Source organism: Festucalex cinctus, chromosome 8 (assembly GCF_051991245.1).
Source record: "Festucalex cinctus isolate MCC-2025b chromosome 8, RoL_Fcin_1.0, whole genome shotgun sequence".
In the NCBI taxonomy this organism is placed as follows: Eukaryota; Metazoa; Chordata; class Actinopteri; order Syngnathiformes; family Syngnathidae; genus Festucalex; species Festucalex cinctus.
The window spans coordinates 5822222-5834877 of NC_135418.1; the positions used below are offsets into that span (position 1 = coordinate 5822222).

Below are 12656 nucleotides of genomic sequence, written 5' to 3' on the forward strand. Positions count from 1 at the left end.
TTTTTGTGGCAAAATTATCATCATCATCATCATCATCAGCATCATCGAAATTAAGTCCCTTTGGGATGGCCAAAACGACCTCTCCTCTGTCTCGTGACTTCACGTAGACGGCCGCTCTCACACCTCTTCGAAACAATCTGGCTCCTCTATCAAGCATATGTACATTTTTGTCTTAACACTAGTGTTCCTTCTGTTCGAGGTGCTGAGACTCAGCTGAGTCTCTCATTACCTGAAGAATCAGCACGTCTCTATTGTGCCATGCGTCTGCTCAATGGTTGTTTGGTCACACCAATATACAAGATGTATCTGTGCATTCCTCACTGCACTTGACCGCATACACTTTTCTGAGCATGGGGGGGGGTCTGGTCTTCGGGGCGTACCAATCTGGTTCAGATGCCTCCTGGACGCCTCCCTGGAGAGGTGTTCCGGGCACGTCCCACCAGCAGGAGGCCACAGGGACGACCCAGAACATGTTGGAGAGATTATGTCTCTCGACTGGCCTGGGAACGCCTTGGGATCCTGCTGGAGGAGCTGGGTGAAGTGGCTAGGGAGAGGGAAGTCTGGGCTTCTCTCCTAAAGCTGTTGTCCTCGTGACCTGACACCAGATAAGCGCTAGTAAATGGATGATGGATGGAAGATAAGATTGTTGCTTCTGTCTCTCTTTTCTCATTCATCCACCTTGCTCTCTTCCCTACTGGAGGTATGGTATGCTATTCACAAAGGACCAGATGAGGTAACAACAGGTTTTCCCTCACATGCGGATGGTCTTTTTCTTTGGCCTGTGGGCTGGGTGGCACATTATCAGCTCTGTGTTGTAGGGTTCAGATAATGCTGAGATTGTGCTCCAGTGGGTGGTGTGAATCAAAGAGATTTTTTTTTGCAAAACCCAAGACAAATGTCATGATCTTAAAAATTAAAGGGTCAGCAATGTAAAAAATCAACTTTTTAGAGCCATGTTAAAATGCTAATTCCTCACTAAAAACGTAGCCTAAGTGGTGCTTTCCTCCATTCTCGCCTCTGAGGAATTCTAGGTCATTCTGCTCTCAAAGAACCCGGCCTCTCCCAACCCGAGAAAGCGAGCGGGTGCTCAATCTGTGATGTGATCAATTGAGGGTTAGAATCTGGGTTAGAAAATTAGCCAGCTAAATAAGAAATTAAAATAATTATAAGAAATTACATCACCATGGTGTCAAAGATAAGATTTAATCATTATATGTCTATAGTTAACTGTGGAAGGGTTTAAAATATAATGCAGAACCTTTAAAGTGAAACTTTGATAACAATGGATAGATGCAAAGCTGGATGGAGAGATTAGAGGAGAAGGGAACAACAACAACAAGAATCACCTTTTTTGGTCACATTCACACATATATAAAAAATCTAACAGGGGGGCAGGTAGGTATAGGTAGGTAGGTAGGTAGAATTCTATTGAAACAAATAATAGACACCTCCATTGTGATTTCTGAATATGTCTCACTTGAAGGCCACATTCTCAACCCTCTCCTTGTCCCAGAAATATTCACATGCACAAAAGGAATATTTTTAATCCAGCAGAGCCGCTTCACAGACCGTAAATGGGATGCTTTGTAGACACATTGACAGCTCCCATGGGGTTTAACCGGAACATTCTCTGGTTGATAACAGTTACAACTACTACAGATGAATCTCATCTGAATGCAAAAGCTCAAATTGTCCATGAATTGTCAACGTTGTATCACATCTCTACTGGGGAGTTGTATTTTGGTCTCGTTTTTCTCATTACTTTCAATGGAAGAACTTTTTGTGTCAGTGCTGTGAGCAAAGCGGGTTTCTGCTGCTCAGATCACAGTTGGAGGCTGAAGAACATTTCATTTTATAGAAAACAGAGACTGCATATGAAACAGTTTTCAGAAGCCATCGAAGAGCGAGCACGACTTGTCAGTAGAGATTGTTATGTTTTATTTTGATACATGTTCCAAGATTAATTTAGAAAATAAGTTTAAAAAAGCATATCTAAAACAAATGATGTTGTCCCTGCAGGTGTAATGGGTGAATATGAGCCAAAGATTGAAGTACAGTTTCCTGAGGTGGTTCATGTTGCCAAAGGATCCACTGTTAAGATGGAATGCTTTGCACTGGGAAAGTAAGGCAACACTTGCATCAGGCACAGCACTCTCATCACAACATAAAAGGAGATTTATTACTAGAAAAGTTTATTGCTTGTTTGTGTTTGCATGTGTTTCACATCTTAACTACTATCCTCGTGCATTTCAAGTTAAGGTTGCCGAGCTGAGACAGTAGAGGTCACACGTTGCCGTTAGAGTAGAAGGTTTTATGTATTTTTTGTTTTTTAGTGTAATGGATCCCAGACTGCAGCATAAGATAATATGATTAAAGTGAAAATGTCTGACTTAACCTCACTGAGGTCAGAGGTAATTCCTGCAGTTTTATATTCAGCAGGGAATGAAAGACCTCATAAGCCTTTAAATCTTTTGTATGAATATGATAGTGTGAGCAAAGATGCTTATAAAGCCTGAAATGTTATGCTCATTCTTGCCTTATATTTCAACATTTTTGACACTGCTTTTAAGTATTGTTTTGTTGTTGTTTTTAACCCGAATGAAAACTAAGTAAAGCATATACCATATATATATATATATATATATATATATATATATATATATATATATATATATATATATATATATATATATATATATATATATATTTATATATATATATATATAATAAAATGAAGTACACTGAGGGACTTTGAGGTAATTTTCAGTTTGTAATATAGAGATAATGGTAATGTTAAGCAACCTCTAAAGGAATTGACTTGATAATTAAGTACAGAATAGTGTCATATTTTGCTAAATCAATTTCAGGAAATTTATGCCAAGCATGGTAACATTGTAATATTTTTGTAATTGTAGATTTTACTCAACAAATACCAAAAATATAATTAGAATTATGGGAATGGAACAAGAGACAAAAAAGCAGACATATATATTTCTTCTCTGGATTTGATTACGTTAAGATACTTAAATTAGTGGTGGAAAATGGGTTCTTCTATTAGATGTGTGTGCCTTTTGCTTACTTCAACACTATAAGGTCTGAAACAATGTATTACTTTGAACATTAGATGATTCATGAATGAATGACCCTCGCTGATGTTTCCAATGATTATATAAATGAACAATTGCTAGAGCTTGGACCTTCAACTCAATGAATCGAGGCATTTTAATTATTATTATTATTATTATTATTTTACTTTGTACAATTCATTTCTCTTCTCACCAGCCCAGTTCCGTCAATAAACTGGAGAAAAGCGGATGGAGTACCTTTCCCCAGGAAAGTGGACATAAGGAAAGCAAGTGCTGTTCTGGAAATCCCATACTTTCAACAAGAGGATGCTGGCACGTATGAATGTGTAGCTGAGAATTCCAGGGGAATGAACACTGTGAAAGGAAAGCTTTCTTTTTACGGTAAGTTCTGTGGTGATCCCGTGGTGCGTGCAAGCACTATTAGACCTTCTCTCATTTGTCAGACCTGCATTGACTCAGTGGCAGCAACAGTAGACAGAGTATGTGTCTCACGTGGCTTACATGAGAAGAGAGGTGCATTTTAATGACACATCAAAATGATTAAAGACTGTCAGTCATGATGCCTCTAATATTTTGATCCAGATTAAAAGGAGTTATGTGGATGAAGCTCAGCCCTTGCTGATGACCTTGATGGAGATCTTTGTGATGGGTTCCACCAGATGGCATCATGATTGACATTCTTCCAACTTCACTGGAGATAAAAGCTATTAAACGCACTGTACATAGACCAGTAGCACATATGTCAGGGACATAATCTTCCCCAAAGCATCTGGAATGACAGGAAAGGGGTCAGTGGATCCACTCATTGCTGTGGTTAGTCCAGTAGTGGAACCCTCTCACCTATCGTGAGCATAAAAAATAAAAAAAAAATAAAAATGTACAATGTAGAAATTTTCTTACCTGAACATTATTTTACCATCTTCAAGTTTCAAAGGCACAGGTTGTACAATTTCGATAAACCATGGTTTTTCTGCCTAGCTTTTTTTTTTTTTCTCCCGCTAGTCAAACTGTGTCAGCTGTCACAAAGAACTTATTTGGGGCATTAAGCACTTTACCATTGTTTACAACTTTACTGGACGCTCTCGGTCTTTTTCTCTTTAACAACCCAGGAGCAAACAATGATCCACAGCGGCTGGCCGCAGTGAGCTGCAGGTCCTTTTTCATTTTGATGTGTTTTGTCTCTCTCTGTTTCTCTCTCCCTCTCATACTGTCTGCAACCAGGTGATAAAAATCAGTAATCTTATTTTGAGCCTGCTTTGAATTAAGCTTTTGAGACATTTGTCAGCAGTGTAAGCCAATGGGCGGATCGATAAGGTATATCTTGTTCATCCAAGCAAGCTGCAAAAGTGGGAGAGTCTAGTTCCGAGAGGGAAATAAATGCAAGTAGTGCTATATGGTGGATCATGTTTAAAACATTCCCAGTCATTCATGTTGTCACATAAAAACAGTGGGCACCATTTGACAACATTTATACAAAAAACAAAAAAAAAGTAATTAGATTCTCATTACTTTATGAGATGGACGTTGGCCATGACAGACAAATGGGGGAAAGTAGAACAGAAGCAACCACTGGCACATGGAAAAGAGTCAAAGGTGGCACTGGGCTACCACAGAATGTGAGAGTCGTGTGCCTGAGCCGTCGCGCTGGACGTTGACGAGAGCTAGTTGGTGAGCTGCGGGAACTAGCTGGCACAACACAATCTGGCCACCGAGAGCTAATTGCACTAGTGAATTTCTGCCAAGGTTCCATCTTCGGCCACAGTCAGGCTATTAATCCTGACGAAAGTAAACCATTAACTAATGAATAAGTAACATTTTGGTCACATTACGGATATTAATCCTGACGAAAGTAAATCATAACCAGTGTCAACCAAAATGCACCAGCGTACACTACTCTCCTTGCGGTTCTGGTATATAGGTACAATATTTAACTTTAGTTCCCAACAAAATTATCTCAAAACACTTTACACATGAAGCAAGTATCAAACTGCCCTCTTCACTCATTATGAGCCAAACTTAACCCTGTGTGAGCAAGGACAATATATACAATGGCGACAAGGAAAAACTCCCTATAAAGTAATTAATGAAGCAATATTGAACAAACCCAAAGACCAGCCATATGCCTTGAAAATTTGGATTGAGATAGCCTAGAAGAAAGTTATGACTGTTATTTATGACTGACTTAAATGTAAAATGGAGAAACAAGAGCACAGTTTCATCAGGGATGTAATTAAATAATTAAATCACCTCACAAATTCCATACATTTTACATTTGTTTTTACATGCCAACTCACACTTTAAATGACCAACTAACACTATGAATCATTCTTTTGAAAATTATTTAATGAAACAATGCATTATAAAACAAGAATATTAATATGTTTGGTGACTTCACCTTGGCACAGTGAACTGAACCGTGGTGGGCACTCCGTCAATCCGACACCCATTTTGTTGACTGACAAATGGCAGACGAAGCATTGCTGGAAGTGGGTTTGCGCACGTTATTATAAATCTCAATAACGGCTACAGACCGTGAAGATAATGATTTCCTCCTGTTATAAATTCCCTATTACTACTATATTTATAGAAGCATTAGTTTAGTGTTCAGTTAATTTATTTGACATCAGGCATGCTATTAGACAGCTAAGGGACTTTCGGTGTGCCATTTTAAATCAGGCAGGTTATTGAACAGCTGAGGGTCTCAAAGAAGGGGAAATAATGAGTCTGTTGGCCGTATGCAGCAGTATTCGTGGCAGCAACGGCCATGTGCACATGCTACATGTGGTGACATATAGTGAGGAAAGCAGTAGCATAAGCAATGTCAAGCAAACTAATGTTGAAGCTTTGTAAATTGAAGTTGAGCTATCATTAAAGATGCCTTGTGGAATTTGTCAATTTTTCACTCGCGATTGCCATAACTGTAGCCTCTGTCAAGCTTGTTCATTGTGCGAGTCATGCACTAATAAACTTCATTTTTGTCATTTTCTCAGAGTCTGAGCTGGAGTTTGGTCTATGCTCGAAACTGGCCTCTTGTTTGTTTTTTTTTCCTTCAGTTTCCATTCCAATTCTGTCGTATGCTAACAAATATCCGCGGGGACGAGCATGATGTCACCCTCCACAACTCCACCCCTCCACACTCCCAAGAAACACAAACACTCCAAACTGAAGGGAAGATGCAAGCTGATAGGCACAAGCTGCGTTCCCCTTACAGTTTTTAGCAAAATAAAAGTGATACGGTGGTCCTTTGCTACTTTGTGGTTCACTTATTGCGGATTCACGATATCACGGATTTGTATTTGGGTCCAAAATTAATACATTACGGTGTTTATCTTGGGTTGTACCAGGCCATTTCATGGACTGTGCCCATGAAATTTACTGTCGGTCTTAAAATAGCAGCTGTAATTTAGTGATAACAGAATCCGCTCTGTGAATTAGATTTAATGTGACAAACGCTTTGGTCATTCACGTCTTCCTTGAAAACGTTCTATTTCCTAAGATCCGCCATGTTTTTATGTAATTTGAAACCCGGGAGCCCATTGAAAAGAGTTACAATGCTGCCATCTGCTGGCCATAGTTAGTGGGCGCTTTTAGATTTTCCCACCCCATTCACAAACCAGCGCTGCACAAGACGTTGCACTCCTCATTGAGGAAAAAATAAATAAAAAATGTAGTTGACGTCAATTGACGTTATTGGCGGTATTCAGTGGGTGTGCCCTTAATGTCAAATAATGTTTTTGGCGGTAAAAGAGGTAATATTGTTCCAACGTTGAAATCCTTACAAAATCTAAACGTTATTCCCATTCTTTGTATTGATTGAATCAAATTTTTCAACCGTGACACTTTAATGCTTCAAATATGCCTATGATTAGAGGTCCTGCTTTATTTACAGACAGGAGAAACAGCTAGGGAGACTAATAAAAACTTGGCTAGATTTCACATTAGTTTTAAATTAATAACGACAACACAAAACTTCATTCAAGTTCAGTAAATTTCTTCAAAACTCAGTTAATCTCCTCCTCACCAAGGGCATAACAGAGCCACTTCTGCACAACAGCAGCAAAAATGTACTCTGGTGCCTGCATCCCCTTCTGCCTCTTCAATGAATCTGAAGCATACAAACAAAATAACATTCACAGTTAATTCACATCATGCAACCGCATCATTGTGAAGTCCTATACCAGTGTTTCTCAACCCTGGTCCTCGGGACACACTACCCAGCCTGATCCCTATTCCCAACGCAGGTGATTCCAACGACAAGCTCATCAGCAAGCTCCAATGACTGACGTTACGACGTGCATAGGTGTTGCACATTAACTATCAGTCGCCAGGCAGACTATGGGGCTGGGATGATGCCTTTAAAGAAAATCGGAAAACATAACGCCCTGTCTAACCACCTGGTTACAAGTGCAATCGCGGGCTACAGGAGGGAACGGAGCTAGCGACGATGGAAAAATAATCGCACTGTCTTGGTGTTTAATAAAGTTATTTAGACTAGGCTCCACTGTGTAATAGCCAGCGAGTTTAGCACTTTGATTAGGGGGAAAAAAATAGCTTTCCTGAACTAAGTTCTACACCGCTAACATCCAAACTAAGTCTGGCCTTTGCTTGTATGCCAATTACAGCAAATGGGGCATTTCTTACAAGTAATGTCGGTCCAGCAACTTTGACAGGTTGTGTCAGGAAAAGCGTTTTAAATACAGTACAAGTAATAATGGCAAAACCGATTAATTCTGTAAGATGGCTATTAAAGGCCCTGAAGAAGAGCAACAGGCTTACCTTGAAAATGGATAGTCAAACAACTATTTTTCGACCATAACCCCCACTCATCCATAATTTGATGACTTCGATGCGGTGGAGGGTTGGCTTTCCTAATGTAGGAGTAAACACACTGAGCACAACTGAATGTAGCGGGCGGAGCGAGTAAATGTTGGCCGGATGTTTACCGTTTAGGTTAGGGACCGTCCACAAAGTACCCACTCCAGGGTGACATATAAATAGTAAATTAAGAAGTGGTTTGTTGCTATAGGGCGTAATTACCCCTTTTTATGTCCACTTTGGGATGCAATAATTCCTCTTGAGCGTCTTTGTAGTCATTGCAGCCATGTGATTTTATGCATGTTTACAGCATGTGATACTAAAAATGGCCGCTACTGTACCTAATGCAAAAATATCCCTTAAAAAGTCATAATCGTGCAACATAAATTGACGATTTTATTTATTTTTTTGTCAGGTAAGAGTTGAAATTAACCATTTTACAGAATAGTTGATTAGTTTTTAATAAATGGTGTATTGCTCTAATGTTGGAGTCGTATAGAATGACATGCTTCTCCTTGTGGATTCTCCTCACTAAGCACAATTAAAGGGACACACAATTCCTGGTGTATTGGAATTTGTATCATTGTCAAATGATCTCTCGTTTATGAATTGATTGCGGCAAATAAAAAAAAAATATGTCTTGCGTGATGCTGGATAACTGGAGATTCATTTCCTTAAAAGTGAACTGTAACATACTTGCACCAACATTCTATAAGCATCATCCCAATACTCATAAACATCAAATGACCTCGACGAACCTTTGGCCTGGGTACAACAGAAAGACTATATATACTAGGACTGGGTATTGCTGCCAACCTCACGATACGATACGTATTGCGATACATATGTATCCCACATAAGACACATTTTATTTCGTTTTTTTAAACAAACTATAGGAAAATTGGTACATTGAGACACGTGCCATGTTGAGTTTATAAGTAAATAAATATTGATATTCTTCTTTGTTTTCATTTATCTTAGCAAGACACCGTGTCCAATCACTGGTGAGCTATTTTTGCATTAATTGAAGGCAATTAACTTCAAAGACGCTGCTGGTTTTTATTTTTTAAGGTACAATGCAAGCTGCAAAGGCAAACGTTAATTGCCTATTTAAAGTTAACGAGCAATATCGATTCTGACAGCTGCGTATCGATACGTGTATTGTAATGAGGCCCGCAACGATATATTGCCGTATCGATTTTATTGAGCACACCCCTAACATGTATGTATATATATATATATATATATATATATATATATATATATATGAAGTGAATATTTTCACAGGACTGTGTATATACAGTATTATATATTTTATATATATACAGTGATACTTCGGCTGACGAACGCTTAAGCTCACGAACTTTTCGCCTCACGAACATTAAATTCGCGAGCATATAGTCTCTGCTGACGAACTACTTTTCGGCGGACGAACCAAACCACGCGGTCGAACAGCACCACAGTGGCGGTCACGAGAAGCTGACGCACGCTCACGGCGTCCCAGTTCGTCACCCCCTTTCTTTTAGTGCGGACGCGGTTTGTGTTTGATAGACATTTTGGACCATATTGAGTGTACTTTTGCAATTATGGGACCGAAAAAGACCCCACCACAGGCTAGTGTTAAGCCTAATGCTACGTTCTCACCAAAAGCGAGGGACGGCGAGGGACGGCGGCGCGTTTTCATTGTAGTCAATGGAGTTTGCGCCACTAAAAAAAGCGAAAGTGCTATCACGTACCTCAAAAAAGGAGAAAATAGTGCCACGGCAGTTTAGTCCTAGGAAAGAGGTGAAAGTAGTTGGCGGTGCTCACTTTTTGTTGACTCGCTAAAGTGCTCCACTTCCTTGTTCACCAAGGGACACACCTCCTCCGCTCCGGTGAGCACGAAAGCGCGAATGAGCGGCAACCGTTCCATAAACACTCTATGCGGTGAAACGCTCGCGAATGAAGTAAGTCTACCATTGCTACCATCCTTAACTCTTTGACCGCCATAAACGTTTAAAAACGTTCAGTATAATCCTAGGATTGGCCGCCATAGACGTTAATTGACGTCTACTATGTTTTTTTATGGAAACGGGTGGAGGAAAGCCTTGGGCAGCTGTGTTCCAAGTATCAAGCCGATCGGGTTACTATATGTGTATTCCTGGCCACTAGATGGCTGTGATGAGTCTTTAGGACAAGATCGGGTAGGAGACAACAGTAGAAGAAGAGAGGCTGAGCTAGAGTGTTGAGGGGGAGAGAATGGCTAACTTGGCTAAGGGAGTCAAAAAGGCTACAGATGGCAATCAGCTCACGCTTGATCCTTATTTTCAAAGCTCAAAAGCATCGACCAGTGCTCAAGAGCACAGTGATGACGAAGTCATAGTTGAAGCGGTGACACGGCCGTTTCGACCACGTCCTAAGGCCCCACCGGCTAGCGATGCTAATAAAGTCCTAAGGCCCCACCGGCTAGCGATGCTAACACCGGAGAAAAGTGGTGCACAACCGAGCACGTCTGCACAGATGACGTTTCATCGGACGATGACGACTACTATGGGTCCGATGCAAGACAGTCTTGGACAGTCTTCCAAAGAACGTGAAGGTAAGCGCTAACATGCTAGTAAGATTACTTTCCTTTTCGGTCGATCTGCTAGCAGCGTGTGTAAATGTGCTGATATACACTAAAACATCTATTACCTATACAAACGTGAATGTATATTTTATAGATCGTGCTCACAGCAATGTCCGACCGCTGGTTCTACGACAAAGAAAGGTAAAAAAAAAAAGGTTTTCAATACACCGCAACAATAAAAGGAAAGTCTTTCGATAGTATTGTAATTGTATATGTTTCTTTCAGCTCCTCCTCATAGGGCCCAAAGTGACCCTTCTCACAGTGAGCAGAACAAAGGTAAAAAGAAAAAAAAAAGATTCTCCACGGCACTAATAAAATATTTGATGGTAAACGTCTTCTATAATTTACAGAATGTGCATCAATCAATACATCCAATAAAAAAAGGTAAACATGCACACACACACACACACACACACACACATTGCATCACAGTGCTCTAAAATAATATATGATATTGAAATGTATATTTGCAGATCCCAAAGATTCTGGCTGGCTTGAAGTTGATGAATTCGGCTGGCAGCCAACCATCTTCCCCTTTGCTGCAAAACCAGGACCAAGGGATGCTGCAGCAGAGCTGAATTCCCACCAGCTGACATCCTGGAGCTCTTCATCACGGATGAACTTCTCCAGCACATCGTTCATCATACCAACCTCTACGCAAATCAGTCCATGCAGAAGCAGACTGACAAAAACTGTCGTGTAAATAGTTTGCAAAGAGTTTTCCAAATTGTTTGTTCGGATTGCTACTGTTGCATGTAAATAAACTGTTATTTTGCAATCAAAAAACACTTTTTTTTATTGTTGGGGTAGTGTTTTATAGAAGTTTAGGTGTTTGTAGAATCACTCATGCAAAAAAAAAAAAAAGTGCCAAATTCACTAGAGTGCATGAAATAACATTGTTTCACAAAAAGCTTGATTTCTCCGTATTTTGGAAGAAAATAGAGGATTTGGGTGAAACGAAGCTGTTTTCTATTGTTGATTACTGAAGATCTGAATAAGGTACAAACAAACTTTTTTTTTTTTTGATGAAAGATGAGACTTCAATCTTTCATTTGGTAGTATCCGCGTTTCCATAGTCCTAACACAACATTTTCTGTGGAGCTTGAAATATCGGTAAAATTCTGTAAATCAGCTGGCAGTATGGGGTTACCTTTTCCGAAAATGGCTGGCAGTCAAAGAGTTAAGAACTACCATCACAAAGGTAAATAAAACGACTTTATTATACAGTACAGTTTATTTATTTAATTACAATACAATAGCACATTTATTATACATAAAATAAGGTATATTTTTGTGTAGTTTTAAGGCTTATTTAGTAGAAAATTATGTTTTATGGGGACCTGGGAACGGATTATTCTCATTTTAATGGTTTCTTATGGGAAATAAATTTTCGGAAGACAAACTTTTCGCCTTACACACACTTTCTGGGAACCAATTATGTTCGTGAGCTGAGGTATCACTGTATATATTTTTTTATATATTATTTATATATATATATATATATATATATATATATATATATATATATATATATATATATATATATATATATATATATATATATATATATATTATTTTTATGTGGACTCCATTATAAATATTAAAAGCACACTTGCTGGGCAGCTGCTCCATTTCTTTTTATCTTCGATATTCCCCCACAATCAAGCATGCTTGATCACAGATCCAGTGTGTACTGGGAAAAAAAAAAAGTGTGTGTGTGCATGTGCATAGAGTGTGTACAAGCCATTGACTTTCTCTCAGCCTTACCCTGCATCTTTTAAAGACAAATACTGGAAAGTACAAGCCAATTAGAGCTGGGTTTTTATGACTACGGAAAAACCTCCAAAAGGTCAGTCCTTGAGAGTGACATTAGTTAAAGTTGGTGAAATGGAAAAGTGCAGTCCACCATTACTCTTTTCTTGCCACTGGCCCCATGTGATAGGAGCTTGACCTACACACCGTGCACCATGTACGGAGAGCTTTGTCGCACTTGCTTTATTTCCCCACATGACTGCACTTTTTTCCTTAGTAACAAGACACGAGTTAAATGCAAGAGGCAGGACAATGAAATGCGCTTTTTGTAATTATACGATCATTTAATAATTTACATTTTATGGCACAGACAGTCCCATATTTAGAAACATACA

At 39.3% G+C, this 12656-nt stretch overlaps 2 protein-coding genes across 4 annotated transcripts in view; both read left to right on the forward strand.

Moving 5' to 3' along the window:
- The window catches only part of LOC144023490 (contactin-4-like), a 177638-nt gene that overhangs the window by 85787 nt on the left and 79195 nt on the right, over window positions 1-12656 (forward strand). For all 3 annotated transcript variants that reach the window (XM_077529033.1, XM_077529032.1, XM_077529034.1), the window contains exons 7-8: window positions 2020-2122; window positions 3283-3467. In XM_077529033.1, the coding sequence (XP_077385159.1) occupies window positions 2020-2122; window positions 3283-3467 (288 nt within the window). The remainder of the gene's footprint in view (window positions 1-2019; window positions 2123-3282; window positions 3468-12656) is intronic.
- On the forward strand, window positions 9734-11342 carry LOC144023491 (uncharacterized). Its single transcript, XM_077529035.1, has 5 exons — window positions 9734-10479; window positions 10604-10650; window positions 10735-10785; window positions 10860-10893; window positions 10983-11342. Exons 1-5 carry the CDS (start codon window positions 10140-10142, stop codon window positions 11210-11212), a joined length of 702 nt encoding a protein of 233 aa, XP_077385161.1. The 5' UTR covers window positions 9734-10139; the 3' UTR covers window positions 11213-11342.

What these genes read in the sequence shown, in the direction of transcription:
- LOC144023491 (XM_077529035.1), top strand. Translation starts at nt 10,140, where the DNA reads ATGGCTAACTTGGCTAAGGGAGTCAAAAAGGCTACAGATGGCAATCAG. An exon ending in TGGTTCTACGACAAAGAAAG is followed by an intron (nt 10,651 to 10,734) that starts GTAAAAAAAAAA and finishes TGTTTCTTTCAG; the next exon opens with CTCCTCCTCATAGGGCCCAA. An exon ending in TCACAGTGAGCAGAACAAAG is followed by an intron (nt 10,786 to 10,859) that starts GTAAAAAGAAAA and finishes TATAATTTACAG; the next exon opens with AATGTGCATCAATCAATACA.